This window comes from Dipodomys spectabilis, unplaced genomic scaffold (genome assembly GCF_019054845.1).
Source record: "Dipodomys spectabilis isolate Male_0828 unplaced genomic scaffold, ASM1905484v1 ptg000297l, whole genome shotgun sequence".
In the NCBI taxonomy this organism is placed as follows: domain Eukaryota; kingdom Metazoa; phylum Chordata; class Mammalia; order Rodentia; family Heteromyidae; genus Dipodomys; species Dipodomys spectabilis.
The window spans coordinates 5,967,839-5,986,293 of record NW_024870974.1 but is presented as its reverse complement, the minus strand read 5'-3'; the positions used below and the strand labels follow the sequence as shown (position 1 = coordinate 5,986,293).

Below are 18,455 nucleotides of genomic sequence, written 5' to 3'. Positions count from 1 at the left end.
GGTTTAGTTAGTGTTCTCTTGCTGTTTGTTAAGGGCCCCAGAACTGGCATCAGCCTTCCAGAGAATACGTAGAGACAGCAGTCAACCATGGGACAGAACCAAAACTTCTTATTCCCTATCCTGCACTAAAGGCCAAAGGCTGTAATAAAAGAGAACACACCAGTGGCTGATGCCTGTAATCCTATCTACTCAGGAGGCTGAGATCTGAGGATCTCAATTTGAAGCCAGCCTGGGCAGGAAAGTCTGCGAGACTCTGATCTCCAATGAACCACGAAAAAAAAAAAAAAAGCCCAAAGTGGAAGTGTGGCTTAAGTGGTAGAGCTTAACCTTGAGTAAAAAACTAAGGAACAAGACCAAGGCCGTGAGTTCAAGTCTCAGTACAAGAGAATAAATAAATTAATTAATTAATTAAATGGAATATGCTCAGTTCATATGCCTAAGAAATTGATTTATGCTTTGAGGTGATCAAAATCAAATTTTATACAAAATGTTTTTTAATTAACTTGTTCCACCAAAATTGGAGGCCAGTTCCACTGGTGGCTTTGCTTTCTGTTGTTATTAGCTGAGTATTACAGACTGAATCATTTATACAGAACAAAGGTTCACTGGGCTCATTATTCACACACACACACACACACACACACACACACACACACACACACACACGTTCGTGTTGGCACTGGGGCTGGGCAGTATTCCTTTGTTTTTTCATTCCAGGCTGGCTCTCAGCCACTGGTACCACAGCCACGCCTCCATTTCTGGAGATGAGAGTTTCCTGAACTTTCCTGCTCATGCTCGCTTCATACAGAGATCCTCAGATCTCAGCCTCCTGAGTAGCTAACATTACAAGCACGAGCCACCAACACCTGATATATGCTATACTTTCAATGGCCCCCTTGAATCCATTTTCTCACTATATAATATAGCCACCATTGTATTTCCATCCTGTCTTTTGTTCATTGGACATTAAAAAAAAATAGATCTGTGGTGACAGACGTACGGGTGTGTACAAGTGTGTGTCCCATTGTGTATACTTACTGAGTTGCCAGAGACATTTTTCTAGGTTACAGTCAGACAGGCTGATGTTTACAATGTGCTTCTCCTGTAGATTTGCAACTACGTGGGACCTGCCAAGGTGATTGTTCAGCTGGTCACAAATGGGAAAAATATCCACCTGCATGCGCACAGCCTGGTGGGAAAGCACTGCGAAGACGGCATCTGCACGGTGACGGCGGGCCCAAAGGACATGGTTGTGGGGTAAGTGATTGGCGTGCTGCTGGGGGTAGCGGGGAGCCCGCAGCACACGGGGTGCCTGGATATGGATCGAACATGCCCTTCCCACTAGGTCAGCCAGAGCCTCTCAAGTGTTACAACCTAGCTGGCCTCTGTTGTTTTCCTCTACCCAGATAGAAATTGTGGGGAGGGGTGGGGAATTTCCTCCAGTTCTCTCAGGCCCTTGTGGGTTATTCGCAGACATTGGAGTGGGTGGCAGTGCGTACCAGCCTTCAGCCCTGGGTTTTTAACAACTGAGGTTCAGGCCTCGGTATACAAGCCTAGGTCTCCATTCCCCCCGACATACCCTCCAACAGCACAGGACTCAGATCTCAGCTGAAGTTTTACTTTCTCAATTGCTCACTCATACTCTCTGCTACCAGTCACTGCCTGGCCCTGATGCTCATCTTTCTGATCTCACTGCTTCAAGGGGCTGCTGCTTCTCTTCCTTGCCTCCCAGCAGAGGTGGGAAAGACTACTCCAGAGACAGTCTGTATTGGAATCTGATGTTATGAACACCAGGGTCAATAGGGAGGGTGTCTCCCAGCTGCTCTTCAATGGGAGTTGAAGAGCCTGCTTATATACCCAGAAGTGGGAGGAGACCAGGATGTCTATACCAATCACAGCAGCCCCCTCATGTTTGTACCAGTCATGGGACAGGTGTTATGCAAATGAAGGGATTTTGAGTTTGCACCATTGCTAGGTCTTCTGCCAGGCCAAAGTCCACCAGAACCCACTTTCTGGGGTCCTGTTTCTTGGGTGTTGGCATGAATGCTGTTCACATGCCTAACTGATTGAAGGCAACTGGGGCCCCCAGAGAAGCATCTAACAGATATCAGTGAGAGAGTTAAGGTTCCCTAGCCCCCAACATTTGAGCACATTTAAAGGAGAGAAAAAAAAGAAGGCTTCACATGGGGCACCTACAACAAAGGCTCATCAGTAACAGTACTTGGACAATATTTAACACTGCTATGGGCTGGGAAGGTGGCTCAGTGGTAGAGCGCTTGCCTTGCATGCCTGAGGCCCTGGGTTCAATTCCTCAGCACCACATAAGCAAAAAGAAAAAAAGCCGGAAGTGAGGCTGTGGCTCAAGTGGTAGAACACTAGCCTTGAGCTGAAGAGCTGAGGGACAGCGCCCAGGCCCAGAGTTCAGGCCCCACGGACTGGACCCAAAACAAAAAACAAACAAACAACAACAAAAACACTGCTAGTTAATCCAGGGAGAGATGAGTACTTGCCATGTTTCAAGAGGGCCTCAGGAGCGAGGCAAACCAAGCTCAAAATATAAAATTGTATGCTTTCATTGTATATGGAAGCTAGACCTAAAAAACATACATACCCTTGGACATGTGCATATTACGTATTTCTACATATACACTTGTATATATGTAATATATAAATATATGCATATACTTAGAAACATGGACATGTATATAAGTGTGTGTATATATGCATATACATAATTACTTAGATGGTTAAAAATAGAACATGAATCAAGCCAAGAGCCTACTCAGAAGAGGGAGAGGGGGGAAATGGAACAAGAAAGAGAGTAAATAACTGCATAACATATTGCATGTACATACAAAGTATGTACGAGAGCAGCATCACCACATAAGGTGCTGATCAGTAGAGAAATAGACTCTGCAGGCAGGTGGGGGTGTGCCTGAGAGGAAGATAAAGAAGATGATTGGACAGTGTTGAAATCAGTTATTTGCAAAGATGAGAAACAGAACAAGGAAACCTGTTAGGGATGCCGTTTCTTAGAGGGAAAGCTGCACAGAGCATGGGGGAGAGGGTTGGCATAGAGATGTCCCAATGAAATCCTCCATTCCAACTGAGTAACTGTTACAAACCAATTTTTAAAAGAGTGGGCAAGAAGAGACTGGGGGGAAGCATGCAAATATGTGGTCTCACTTGAACTCAAGGAGGAAGGTGACCAGCCATCCGGGTTTACCCAATACAACTCTTGCTCTGTGGTCCTGACCTAATTATATTCAGGCCACTTCCACAATCAAAGGTGGCCCAGTTCACATGACCAACGATATGGTCACTTGAGGTGGGAAGCGTTTGTGCCACTTTCAACAATATTTTCCTTCTCCTATAAATCGAGATAAGGGAAAATTCAAAGAAACCTATCTGTAGCAGAAATCAACACTTACTAGGTTATGTTTACATACTTTTGGGGCTTTTCATTGTTGTATTCTTTTGGGTTTTTTTTTTTTTGAGTTCTAATCTCACTTTGTAGCCCATGCTGGCTTGAACTCACCAGTAATCCAAGCTGGCCTTGGATTCCTGCATCTCTTGCCTCAACATTCAAAGTATTATGATAACAGGTGTGCATAACCATCCGAATCTCTGACTTTTGCATTCTTGATATACCCTTAATGAATTTATAATGTGCACATTTGGGGCTTGAAGTAAATAAATATTGTTTCAGGGGCTGGGAAGGTGGCTCAGTGGTAGAGCACTTGCCTTACATGCATGAAGCCCTGGGTTCGATTCCTTGCACCACATAAGCAAAAAGAAAAAAGCCGGAAGTGGGGCTGTGAATTAAGTGGTAGAGCGCTAGCCTTGAGCTGAAGAGCTGAGGGACAGCGCCCAGGCCCAGAGTTCAGGCCCCATGACCAGACCCAAAAACAAAACAAAACAAAACAAATATTGTTTCAGTTCTGTGCTGCTTCAACAGCATGCAGACAAGAAGCCAAAGAATGCAAATTTGTTATGGAATTCATTCATTAGACTCAAAATGTAAATAGAATTTGACTTTCACTTAAGGTATTTAAGAGTTGGTGACATAAAACAATAGTTTCCACTATTAGGGTTTAAATTCAAGACCTCTTGCTTGCTCAGCTGGCACTCCGCCACTTGAGCAACATCTCCATTCTGGCCTTTGCCAGTTATTTTGGAATTGGAGTCTTGAGTCACTAGCCTCCAGATATCACTCTCCTGAGAAGCTAGGATTACAACTGTGAGCCACCTGTGTGCCCAGCTAAATAAAACTACTTTTAATTATTAAAATTATATTTAATTATTTAACTACTATAGAAATAATGTCAACATAAAAAATCGAGAAAAATTTTAATAAGACAAGTTTGTTTACATGGAACTTATTTTTTGTTTCCAAAAAACACTGAAATAGCCCACAGTGTAGTAATTTAGCATACAGTGTAACCTTATATTTGCAATCAATAATCCCCAAAATGGTTGTTGTAAGCCCCACTTGGGGCTCCTTAAACACAGAAGAAGTTAATTTTGCTTAATTTTCAAAATTATTATTCAGGGTTTTTGAATCCTGGTTTGATTCATTTATAACTGAATTCCCAGTGAATATGGGCTACTCATTCACTCAAGGAATTGTTTAACCCTAGAGTAAAGAAGCTGATGGAATGGTCAAGTTTCAAGTTGGTTGGCATTGGGGAATTTGAGCTTTCATGTTTTTAGATATTTCTTTGTTTGATTCAAAATGTTCAGGTGTGAAAAACCTTTGGGGTGGGGGGAGAGAGAGAGAGAGAGAGAGAGGGAGGGAGGATGAGAGAGAGAGAGGGAGGGAGGGAGGATGAGAGAGAGAGAGCTTTCTTTTGAGCCACTAAGATAGGATTCTCTTGATGTTTGGGGGAAAATATTCTAGGTTGAAAGAAGTTTAAGGTGATTTGAACATTGGAAGTCTGCTCTCTGTGCACGCATCCTGTTTCCGGTCTGTTTGGGAGTCCTTTTCCACATCCTGACTGTTTTATAGGAGTGTTGAAATGTCACCATTTCAGACAAAGTGATTATTTAACGAATCTGCTTCAGGTGTGAGTAGGTTTATATTATTTTTGAGGTGTTTATTCTCTTGGATCCTGTTTAATCCAATCTGATCATCATACCCCTTGGAACAAATTGTAGGTGAACTTTCTTACTAATGTTACTGCTATTGTAATGTTACTAATGTGATAATGTTCTTGTAACACTTCCAGTATGCTGTCTGTAATGTGATACCTCGGTGCCTTGGTTTGGTGATCTTGGAGGATTCTAGAAGGAACTGATGGTGGGTGGGGATGTAGCTCTGTGGTAGAGCACTTGACTAGCTGTACAAAGCCTGGAGTTTGACCTTCAGCACCACAAAACAAAAAACAGAGGGGTGGGGACATGAACTATGGTTTTGTAGTTTGTAGCCTGGGGCAGGAGTAGAATTCAACTTCCCCTTCTTGAACAAAGCGTGGCTCTCTACTCTCCTATGGTTTCAGTATGGTATGGGACCCAGGCTTTGAGAGTATTCATTATTCATTCAACAAACATTGTGATGATGATCTCAACTCTTGAGTTGGATCAGCATGATGTTGATTTGATTGTAGTTCTATGATACTTTTCTAATCCTCAAAAATTTCACTAAGAGCTAGGTCTGGCACTGAATGACCATAATCCCAGTTACTCGGGAGGCAGTAATCAGGAAGAGCATGGTTCAAGGCCAGCCTGAACAAAAACGTAATGAGATTCATGCTCAGCTATCAAGATGAGCATGGTAGGACTGCCCACTTATCCTAGAAAGGCAGTAGGTAGAAGGATGGTAGTCGAAAGTCAGCCCTAGGCAAAGAAAAACGTAAAGCAAAAAGAGCTGGGGAAGTGGCACAGGTAGTAGAGCACTCACGTAGCACTGGTGCTCACGTGTGTGCATGCTCATTCACACACAAAGGGCTGGGGCATGGCTCAATAGCATGTGAAAGTCAAGGCCCGGGTTCAATCCCTAGCACCACAGTAACAACGATGACAATGATGATGATGGTGGTGGTGGTGGTGGTAGAAAGGAAAGGGAAGAACAGAAAAGAAAAGAAGAAAAGTCTGAGAAATCTGGAAGATGGAATGCCACTCAAAAGTTACAAACACGCTCAGTAGCTATTCTTAATGCTCTATCGAGCATTGGTGCTCTTTTCCCATTTGATTTTTGCCTGTGAAACTTGTGTTTATACTGTTTTCTAAAATATGGTATTTCCTTCAAGATTTACTTTTCTTTCTCCCCCTGTTTCCATGACTTTTTTTGTGGGTTTTTTTTTTGTTTTGTTTTGTTTTTGTTTTATATAGAAAGAACAGCATGCTAGCTGTCTAGAAACCAGAATTCTATTTCCAACTCTATCACTCTCAACTGGGAAAAAAAAGTTCTGGGATTTTCTTGGAAACCTTCATTTCTTTCCTTAGAAAGTGAGAAAATCAGACTATATACACTATCTTGAGGCTCCTTATTTCTCCATAATTCTAGACTGAGCTAACATTAGAGAATATGAAGTAACATGAGCAAACGCCGCACGGGTCTGTGGTGTGACATTGGCTATTGTTCTTTAGTTCTGACTTGCGGAAGGGTATCGAACAGAGAAATTTAGGCAGATAGCCAAAGTTATTCCTTAGATTTGTCAATACAATTTTTGATTCTTCCTTTCAGTGCTGAGATTCAAGCCAGGGCCTTCTGCATACTGAGCAGGCAGTATACCAGAGCTGCACCTGTGTCACCTAGAACAATTTTTGTTCAGAGTAGTATCTCTTCGTCTTTCTTTCAGCATGAATTTCTCAATAAACTTGTAGTTCTAAAACTTTTATCCACATGAAAGCATTGATTTTTTTATTAAGTCTTGATTATCTTAAATAAGTTTGATTCTAATTCTAAAATTTTTATCCACATTATAGGATTTATTTGTAAGTAAGTCTTGATGTATTTTTAAATAAGTCTTGATTATTTTAGTGTGGGGAGTTGTTTCTTAATGCTTTGTAAGTAATTTTCTCTTTTATCATTTTACAGCTTAGTCATTTATTTAGTTAGCATTTACTGTGTTTCTTGATTTAAAGAAAAACCTAATGGTATTTTATTTTTACTTTGAACAGCAGGGATTTGTTCATTTTGCGTTGGAGGTGCTGGTGTTTAAACTCAGGGCCTTGCCCTTGCTTGACATTATTTGGCACTATACCCCTTGAGCCACATCTCCAGCCCTGATTTCTCCAGGTTATTTGGGAGATAGAGTCTCACAGACTTTTCTGCCCAAGTTGGCCTCTAACTACCATTCTGTTTGGAACCCGGCCTCCTAAGTAGCTAAGATTGTAAGCATGGGAACGACCAGAACCTGACTACTACAGGTTTTGATTTTGTTTTGTTTTTAACATTTTTTGTTCCTTATAATTTTCATTCAATGGGAAGAGAACAGCTTTGCTACTTGACTTGCTGTAACCACTTTGCGTACCAATAACCACCATGCCCTGTTTGCTCCCTAGTAGCTCAGGTATGGAGAGATGTGACAGTTCTACTTGTTTGTTTTTCTTTGTTCACCTAATACATACAAGCTATACCCACTGGTAACTACAAGCTGACATGTAAATATAAAAATACGAAGAAGAAACATTAGGCCTGCTTTAATGCGTTAGTACAGCCCATATTGAATTGTTATGTTGTATATAGGTTTTGAACCAGTTGATTATTGGGAAATTCAGAGGGTTAAGCCTTAACACACAGGAAAGGGGCCTCTTGGAAAAGATTGACCCAGTATGGAATGATGTTAGTAGTATCCGGTTTCCAGTGAAGTCTATGATGGAACCCAGAGAAGGAGAAAAGCCACAGAGTGGCTACTTGTTAATCCAACCCAGTGATGGAGACTCGAATGTCCCCAGGGAGCTTCCACACTTCATCATGGATAACAGATGGCACAGGTGGCATAGGGCAAAGGTCTGAACCTGCCTGCTCGATGAAGCCACCCTCTGACACTCAAACACAACTGATCGAGGGCCTCTCATCTCATTGGATGATCATTAGACTCCAGGCTTCACCAGAATCACTTGGAGCCCTGTTAAAGCACTGGTGGCTGAGCCCCTGCCCCCAAGTTGAGAATGGAACCTAAAATTTGTGCTTTAATAAGTTCTAAGGTGATGCGGATTCTGCTTGTGTAGCGACTCTGTTAAAAACCACTCACTCATGCAAAGCATTGTGGCACTGGCAGTAAGAAACAGGATCCTAGTTCCAGCCCCTTTATTAGCTGTGCTAACTTTTCATTTGTAGAAGTCATGTATTGAAGCATGATTGAAGTGTTTATAGTATTTATCCCTTGCAGTGTTCATCTCTGGGAGTTCCTACAAATACTTGTATAACAACTGCCACAGTCAAGGAATAGTTCCATAACCCTGAAATCCTTGTTCATGACTCTACAGTTAAGTCGTCTATCCCTTCCAAGCTCTGGCAAATACTAAGGACTTTTGCCAGTTTTCAGAATGTTCATAAATGGAATCACACAATTTAGAGCCTTTTCTTTTTGCTGGTTATGGGCTTGAACTCTGGGCCTGAGCGCTGGTTCTGAGCTCCTTTTGCTTAAGGCCAGTACTCTACTACTTGAGCCACAGCACCACTTGTGGATTTTTTGTGATTCATTAGAGATAAGAATCTCACAGACTTTCATTACCTGGCTGGCTTTGAACCAGGATCTAAAGATCTCAGTCTCCTGATTAGCTAGAATTGTATGGTGTGAGCCACCAGCACCTGGCTTTTGAGTCTTGAGCTCTTTTTGAGTCTGGCATCTTTCACTTAACACCATGCCTTAAAGATTTCTCCATGGTGTGCCATGTGTGTGTGTGTGAAGGGGGGGAAAGGAGGGAGGAGAGGAGAGGAAACAGACAGACAGACAGACAAAGAGTGACAATGAAAGATATCTGTCTACAGCAAAACCCTGAATGAGATATTGTGGGATTCATATGGGCACATACAAAACAGATGTTACAAAAGCACAAGAAACAGAAGGTTCACATACTATAATGGAAAGGTATAATCTTATTTAAAGATAAACTAGTAAATTCAAGATATGTAGTTTAAACTCCAAGAAATACAACGCAGTATAAATCAAAAGAGACAGAAATAAAATCCTAACAAATAATCCAAAAAAGGGAAGAGAAAGAAGGAAAGGAAGAACACTAAACAGAAGAGACACTAAACATCCCAGTTAAAAGTCACAGAATATTTGAAAAGAAAAGATGACTCAACTATATGCATTATATGTTTAATTTGAACTTAAATAGACAATAGGTTAAAACTTAAGAGGATAAAAAAATGTTCTATGCACTAGCATATGTCTGAGACAAGCAGAAAAGGTCAGATAAGATGATGTTAGGCAAAATGAACCCCACGATAAGGACACAGTGATTTTTTTCTTTCTTACTATTGTTTCTAACGCATTTATAAGCTGATTTTTTTTGTTGTTTTGTATGTCTCTCCCCCCCCCACAGTATAACTCCTGTTTTCCCTGTATTTGATGTTGGTATAATTTGGGGAGGGGAAGGGAAAAAACAAATTGTTTTAATAGTGATACAGGTGGACCCATTGCAACAATGAGATGTACAAAATTCTATGTCGAAAAATGAACTTTACAACTTTGGCGCTGGGGGCGGAGGCAAGGGGGGCCAGGGAGGGGGAGAGTGTAGTGGTGGAGATGGGAGGGCAGGGATGGTAGGGGAAAGACAAAGGAGGAGGCAACCATGCTTGATAAGAAATGTACTCATTACCTTGCTCATGTAATTGTAGCTCCTCTGTAGGGTATTTTCACAATAAAAAACTTATTTTAAAAAAATGTTCTATGCTAAAAATGATGAAATATATTAGCAGTACTCAGGTGCATTTTAGAGTTAACATTATTGAAGACAAAAAGGGGCCTTTCATAATGTTAAAGGGATCAATTCAAGACATAAGAATCCTCCGTTTATACACCTAATAAAAGAGCTTCACTATATATGAAGCAAAATCTTAAGCGAATGCTAGTGGTTTGTGCTTACAATCCAGGCTTACTTAGGAGGCTGAGATCTGAGGGTTGAGGGTGGAAGTCAGCCTAGGAAAAAGAAGTCTTTGAGACTCTTATTGCCAATTAACTCATAAAAAGTGGCAAGTGGAACTGTGGCTCGAGTGGTAGAGCATTAACATTGAGCAAAAAAAGCCAAGTGAGCACTTGAGGCTGTGAGTTCAAACTCCAGTACTCGTACAAACATAAACACAAAGACAGAGTAAGAATATACCTAGAAATTTCAGTCTCCTTTCTATCAATAATTGATAGAACCAGTAAACAGAAAACGAAGAAGCTCATAAAAGATTTGAGTAACACTATCAAATGTGACCCAACCAACACATCATAGAATATCTACTTAGCAAGAGAAAGATAAACATTCTTTTCTTTTTTGTCAGTTAGGAGGCTTGAGCTCTGCCCAGGCCTTTTGCTCAAGGCCCTGTACCACTTTGACCACAGTGCCACTTCCAGTTTTCCCATGGTTAATTGGAGGTAAGAGTCTCATAGAGACTCTTCTGCTTTGAACAATGATCCTCAGATCTCAGCCTCCTGAGTAGCTAGGATTACAGATGTGAGCCACCAGCATCCAGCAGTTCTTTTTAAGTATTTAAAATAAAATTACCCAGAACAACCACTTTCTTAGCCATAAAACTAGTATTAATAAATTTAAAAGGTTACCAATTGTGCAAGTACTCTGTTATCACAATGTAGTTCAATCAAGTGGCAATAGCCACTTATTATGCTATTGTTTCTACTTTTATATATGTTTGAAAATGTCTATATAATAAAATGTAAAAGAAAACAAGAGGAAATTAGTAGTAGTAGTATATATAAGGGAAAAGATTTAGAATTACAAATATGAATACAAAATGGCTTGGAATATAATTTTATGGTTTCTTAACAAATAAATATATTCTTTAGCTATGTCCCTGCAATCCTGCGCCTCAATATTTACCCAAGAAAAATGAAAATGTATGCTCACACTGAAAACATTTTATCATCAAAAATTAGAAAGAAACCAAATGTCCCTCAAAAGGTGATTGGACAAACTGTATTACATTGGTAAGATATAAGACTAGTTAACAATGAAAAGGGATCTCTCTCTCTGTCTCTCTCTCTGTCTCTCTGTCTCTCTGTCTCTCTGTCTCTCTCTCTCTCTCTCTCTCTCTCTCTCTCTCCCCCCCCTCTCTCTCTCTCTCTCTCTCTCTCTCTCTCTCTCTCGTACCTATCATAGAACTTGAACACAGGTCCTGGGTACTATCTCTGAGCTTTTGCTTGTTTTCTTCTCAAAGCTAGCACTCTACCACTTGAGCCACAGCTCCACTTCTGGCTTTTGGGTGGTAAATTAGAGGTAAGAGTCTCATGGACTTTCCTGCCTGGTCTGGTTTCTAATTGTGATTCTCCAGTGTCCGCCTCCTGAATAGATAGGATTATTGATGTGAGCAAGAAATTTCTTTTTCTGGGCTGGGAAGGTGGCTCAGTGGTAGAGTGCTTGCCTTGCATGCATGAGGCCCTGAGTTCGATTCCTCAGCACCAAAAAACCGCAAGTGTTACTGTGGCTCAAGTGGTAGAGCGCTAGCCTTGAGCTGAAGAGCTAAGGGACAGCGCCCAGGCCCAGAGTTCAGGCCCCACGACCGGACTCCCCCCCCCCCCCCAAAAAAAAAAGAAAGAAAGGAAAAAGAAATTTCTTTTTCTAATTAGGAAAAAATAGATCTGTCTTTACATACATATTCACCATCTTCAGTGCTCTTCACTCTGCTTTGTAAAGGTCAAGATTTCTATCAGATATGCTTTTCTTCTGCCTGAAACACTTCCTTTAACTTTCCTTGTGTTGCTGACTTAGTGCTGATGAATTCTTTCAGTGGTTCTGTTTAAAGTTTTTACTTTGTTATTCGAAGATATTTTTGAAGAGTAGAGAATACTAGGTGTGGCCAGCAATGTATTGCTTTGCTGTGTGACTTGCCTTGTGTATATAAGGAGTCTTCTTTTTGCCTTATCTTTGTTCTTGTACACATGTGTCATTTTTTAATTCTCTAGCAGCTTTTCAGATTTTGTTCTTCATCCCACTAGTTTTAAGCAATCTGATTATGATAGAATAGTTTCTTCAACTTCTTTAACTTGGCACTCATTGGAATTTGTAACTCTCTGGGCTTATCTTTTTATTAAATTTTAAAACTTTTCAGGCTTTTCTTTTTTTGAGTATTTCTCTGCCTACATTTTTTTCTTCTACCTCCCTCTCTCCCTCCCTGCTTTCCTCTTCCCTTTCTTCTTTTTCTTCCCTCCCTTCCCATCTTTTATTCCCCTACCTCTCATCCTTTCTACCCTCCTCCTTCCCCTTTTGTTCCCTTCCTTTTCCTTTTCCTCCTTCTCCTCCTCTCCCCCTTCTCCTGCTCCTCCTCCATCTCCCCCTCCCATTTTTTTTTTTTTGCCAAGGATTGAGCCCAAGTCCTGATGAATGCTCAACACACTCTACTACTACTACTACTACTACTACTACTACTACTACTACACACACACACATTTCTCTTTGTTCTTTTAAAATAACTTTTATATGGGATATTTTTATTACGATATCCAGAGGCATATATGCAGTGTCTCATAAATTCTTAATCCCATCTCAGAAATTCTCCATTGCCTTGTTGGGGGTCATTTTGTATCTTTTCTGTCTCTCCTGAGTGTAAGTGCTTTCACTTCAAGCATTTTACCTAGTTGGTTGGCGATAAGAGTCTCACAGACTTTTCTGCCAAGACTGGCTTCAAACTACTATCCTCAGGTCTCTGCCTCCTGAGTAACCTCACAGGCATGAGCCACCAGTACCAGGCCTTCCTGAACTTTTCTACTGTAAAGTGCTGAACCTTTCCTACTAGCTCTCTTGTTCCCTGAATAACTTATATTCTGGATAACACTTTCTACCTCCTAAATCATATTGCATCATTCACTTTTTTCTTTGTGTCTAGCTGTCACCTTTGACATATATCTTCTCTGTAGAGATTACTTCACTGTTCTTCAAGCAGGGACCTGCATAAATATTTGTTGAATGATTGAATATCCTTGATAAAATGCTTTTTGTGTATTTGTTTGTTATATTCAATATAAATTCAATTTAAATACACTTCTCTGATTGTGTGTGTGTGTGTGTGTGTGTGTGTGTGTGTGTGTGTGTGAGCACTCAGGGCCTGGATGCAGTCCCTCGGCTTTTTTGCTCAAAGTGGTTCTCTACCACTTAAGCTATAGCTCCATTTGTAGCTTTTTTTCTTTTCCTTTTTTGGTGGTTAACTGAAAATAGGAGTTTTATGATCCTTCCTACCTATACTGACTTCAAACCATGGTCTTCAGATCTCAGCCTCCTGAGTAGTTAGGATTATAGGCATTAGTTACCAGCAACAGGCTTGATTCATGTACTTTAAAAAAAAGGGATAAATGAAGCATTTTCTATATATTCTTAAAGATCCCTCAACTGTTTGATTCCACTTTATTGATACATTTTGGTCTGTAGATATGTAGTTTTCAGGAAATGAAGGGCTCCTTGCTTCGATCATCTCTCTACTTCTCAGGCTTGAGTGTCTTGTAGAAGCAGATGACAACTAGGGTCCTAATAAACAATTCCAGCCTTATAGATAATCTGAAGGAAGACGGGGGTCCAGGGTGACCTCAGATCCATCCAGAAACCCAGAGATGAGCCAAAGTAAAATAAATCCAAATACAATATTCCTCTTATTCTTAACAGTAGTACATATTTGGGATTAGGAAAGGGGTTTATTGGCACAATTCCATAGAAAATATCCTAAGGTCAATCAAGGTACAGCTTCCTTATTTAGGTGCAGATACAGGAGTTGGGAGTGTGGCTCAGATGGGAGAGGGCCTGCCAGTGAGCACAAAGCATTAAATAGAGAGTTCAAATCCCAGTCTCAGACGGAAGGGAAAAAAAGATTCATATACAAATATCCCCCATTCTCTGAGTCAGAATTTGTAAATCTAATACCCTCTGAAACCCAGAAAACTCTTCTCAGTTCACCACAGACCCCCTTCGATAGCAGAATTCAATCTGATTTGATGTGCAGCTATTGATAGGCATTATTTTTCTAGTTGGTGGATCTACTTATAAGTTTCTCTTCAGAAATGTTCATGTGTTTGATTATATCATGTGCCCCAGACTTGCCAAGAATATTGTGTAATAGGCTGTAAATGCCATATATCGTCTCTGATTAAAAATTAAAATAGCTGAATTCTAAAATGTGTTTAGCCTAATAGATTTGGATAAGACATCAAGGGACTGTGAGGTTTTTGGTTTTTTTTCCCTCTAAGTTCACTTATTCAAAGTGCATCTAGATCTCTGTCATCAGTGATTACCTAACTTCTGCTTCTTGCCACCGCTTGTACCTGTTGTTCTTCTAGCTTTGCAAACCTGGGAATCCTTCATGTGACAAAGAAAAAAGTATTTGAAACACTGGAAGCGCGAATGACAGATGCATGCATCAGGGGCTACAACCCTGGCCTGTTGGTGCATCCTGAGCTGGCCTACCTGCAAGCAGAAGGTGGAGGAGACCGGCAGCTTACAGGTGAGTCTTGTCCTTTTGTGCTTTGTATGTGGACTATATGTTCACTCACATGCCGGACCTTTCCTCTTCTCCCTGTGTCCCTCACTATTCTCATACCTTTCCCTGCACAGAATTTTTTTTTCCTGGTCCTGAGGCTTGAACTCAGAGCCTGGGCGCTGTCTCCAAGTTTTTGTGCTCAAGGCTAGTGCTCTCTACCACTTGAGCCACAGCTCCACTTCTGGCTTTTTTTTTTTTTTTTTGGTAGTTTATTAGAGATAAGACTCCCACTGTCCTGCTCGGGCTAGCTTCAAAACGCAATCCGAAACTGGGTGCTAGTGGCTCTCACTTGTAATCCTAACTCAGGAGGCTGAGATCTGAGGATTGAATTTTGAAGCCAGCCCAGGCAGGAAATTAGGTGAGACTCTTACCTCCAATTAATCACGGGAAAAACTAGAAGTGGCGCTGTGGCTCAAGTGGTAGAGTGCTAGCCTTGAGCAAAAAGAGTCCAGGCCCAGACTTCAAGCCCCAAGACCGACAACAACAAAAACGTAATCCTCTGATCTCAGCCTCCTGAGTAGCTAGGATTACAGATGTGAGCCACGGGCACCCAGCATCCCTGCTCAGAATGCTTGCTGACATCTGCTGCCTCTGTAGTAAATCAATACCTCTGTGCCCTCAGTGGGCAATGCCTTCCCTACCTGCTCTGTCTCCTTTCTAGCTGTGCCCACCTGTCATTGCTGCTTTATGAACAAATATGCATTCGTGCTTTCATATATGTCTTTCCCTGCTCAGTGCTCTAAAACATTCCCTTTACAACCTGTCAAACAACAACAATGTATAATTGATACAAATAATGCCCCCACTGTCATACCTCCCCGATTCAAGGGTTTGTAAGGTTTTCTCTCGTAGTGCTCTCCAGATAACACTGTAAACTTTTATTTTAGCACAAACAAGCTATGACTTATCATAAAATAGCCGAGTTGCTATATTCCTGCTTTAACCCCATTTCTCATTTGACCACATTTGTTTCTGCTTTTTACCATTTTTTTCCTTTAACCTGGTGCTGCTGTAGCCCTCCCGTACTCAGATAACCCAGAACCAAGCATCATTTTTCCACCAAGTGTGTTGCATCTTCTGACATTCAGACTCAAAGCCTACACATGCTCTCACCCTCCTCCTTTCCCACTGTGCTGTGTCTGCCGTCTGTGGTCTGGCTGTTCCTTCCCTGTCATCCTGGAATTCCACTCCTCATTCCAGTGTTCTAGTTATTGCAGTCTGCTCCTGATCTCTGCACATCCCTACTTCTAACCTAGCTTACACTCTGTGGCTGGAACAATCTTAGGAAAGCCTAGAGCTCATGACTAATGGGCCCCTCCAAATGCCATCAGCAGGCACTTTAGACTCTTCAAGAGTTGCCCCAATCTGCAATTCCAGCTCTGTTTCCTGCTCTTGTCCTTGCATGTCAAACTACACTGCTAATTTATGAAGCAGTTGGGGATTCCCTGTGTCTTGGCACATTTTTCTATTCTTCCTGGAACACCCTTATCCAGTCTCTTTGCATGTTCGAATTCTACCAGCCCTTTGAGATTTACACCAAAAGTGAGACCTAGTGGTATACGCCTGTGGATCCCAGATCCTCAGGGAATGTCAAGGCCTAGCCCCACAAAGTTACTGAGAGACCTTGTCTCAAAACCACAGGCATGGCTCATGTAAAAGCATTTGCCTAGCATACATGGGGCCTTGGATTTAATCCCTGGGATCTCCAAAATAAAAGTTAGGGTGACTACCTTTTCTTGGGACTACAAAGTCTCTGATTTCCCCCTCCTTCATCTATAGCTCTCCTATAACACTTACCATGTGACTTACTACCTTTTATGATACCATAAATTAAGGATGGCCAGGAACCAAATAGAATTGAATCCATCATTCCTCCCTTCCAGAGTCCTTCACTAACACCTGTGTGCCAGGCCCTGTGCTAAGCAGGGGCAGTGTGCTGGCCAGGCACAGTGAAGGAAGCACAGGCCCTCAGCTTAAAGAGCTTTTGGGGTGGGAAGGTGGCTCAGTGGTAGAGCACTTTCCTTGTATGCATGAGGCCCTGGATTCAATTCCTCAGTACCACATAAGCAGAAAAAGCTGTGGCTCAAGTGGTAGAGCACTAGCCTTGAGCTGAAGAGTTAAGGGAGTGCCCAGGCCCAGAGTTCAAGCCCCACAACCAACCAAAAAAAAAGAACTTTTGGACAATTACTTCTCACAAGGTAGCAGTGTAGCTGCTGTGCATGGTAGGCCCCATGCCAATCCTCTCCCTCATGTCCTTCACCAAAGAGAGAAAAGGCAGAATGGAGTGAGAACAGGAGAAGAGAGAGGTCATCTGCTACATGGAAGACAGTCTTACATAATCCAGAAAGAAAAACAACAACAATACAACTCATTTTTGGTATCTTCAATGTTGGAAGGCTCCCACGGAACTCTGGGGTTTCTTTGTGTATGTTTGTTTTGCTTTACCAGCAGTATGGCACATTTTAAGAGAGAAGAGGTGGGTTTTTAACTTCCAAGGTTCTGTTCTTCATTTGGGCTTTATAAACTCAAGTCATGTTCAGTGCTCACTCTGGTGCTGTGACCCTAGATGGGGAGAAGGAGCTTATCCGCCAGGCTGCCCTCCAGCAGACCAAGGAGATGGATCTGAGCGTGGTGCGCCTCATGTTCACAGCTTTCCTTCCTGACAGCACGGGCAGCTTCACCCGGCGCCTGGAACCCGTGATCTCAGACGCCATCTACGACAGCAGTGAGTAGAACAGCAAGAGCCATCCCTAACCCTGCCCTGCCCCTCACCAGCCCGTTCTGAGCGCCACAGAAAGTAACGTAGCCACCTGAAATCCCAGGTTTATATGTAATCCACAAAAATATGAAGTACACATTTTACTGAAATGTTCACTAGCTAGAAGGTTAATGTCTTTAGATTCAACATTTTAAGAAGAATGCATTATGGTCCTCCCTACAATAAATACCAAGTCCTTCATTTATGAACATATTACTATATGAGAAGATCGGTGATTCTCTTAGAGGAGGAAAAAAAATGTCTCATTTGGGGAAAGGCTCTGAAAATTTTAAGAAACATTATTCTAACCCACTATCATCTCTGGGCAGTGCTGATAAGAACTTCAGATTAGTTGAATGAGCAATATATCCAAATTCTCTGTCAAGACTATAGTTCCTAGAACTTTTAAAGTGTTTGTGATAGTCTTCAGCTTTTACCATTCAACTTTTTTGGTATACATAGTATTTATTAAACAGGTATTTCCAGAGAGCCTGTGAGTATAATACTTCAGCTTACTTAAAGCTTATAGAAGTTGGTGCTCCAGGTATAAAAGCTAACTGATTTCTCTAACTTAAACAAGTTGGACAAGAAGTGAAAGCTTTATAAAATGATACAACTCACATACCACAGCTTATTTTAAAATAAAGCTGGGTTGGAGTTTTTAAAAAATAAGGAAGCTTTACTACTACCACACGAAACTTTTGGCCCCTAACCACACAGAATCTTAGCTTAGTTTGGAGAAAAGAAATATATAACATCTCCATTTTCCCTTGTAAAAATAAAAATAAGTAACTTAAGAAAAACATGCTTTTCCTACATGTGTAGGACCCTCACAATGGTGATGGTATAGCATTAGCATGGAAATAAGTTTGGGCTTAATATGTTGACCTAACTGAAATTGCAGAAATCCATTGGTTTGGTACTTCCTGGAACACCAGGAAGGCTCTTTCTCTTCCTGAATCAGTCTCTCTGTGTTAGAAAGAGAAACAAAAGCATTATATATTCTATCTTATCTGATCCCTTCTGCCTTGTCATGATGATAATCATTTTTTAATC

At 41.3% G+C, this 18,455-nt stretch overlaps 1 protein-coding gene across 2 annotated transcripts in view; it reads left to right on the top strand.

The window, feature by feature from the left end:
• The window catches only part of Nfkb1 (nuclear factor kappa B subunit 1), a 117,162-nt gene that overhangs the window by 63,977 nt on the left and 34,730 nt on the right, over positions 1-18,455 (top strand). For both annotated transcript variants that reach the window (XM_042701767.1, XM_042701768.1), the window contains 3 exons: positions 1,109-1,257; positions 14,442-14,605; positions 17,208-17,366. In XM_042701767.1, the coding sequence (XP_042557701.1) occupies positions 1,109-1,257; positions 14,442-14,605; positions 17,208-17,366 (472 nt within the window). The remainder of the gene's footprint in view (positions 1-1,108; positions 1,258-14,441; positions 14,606-17,207; positions 17,367-18,455) is intronic.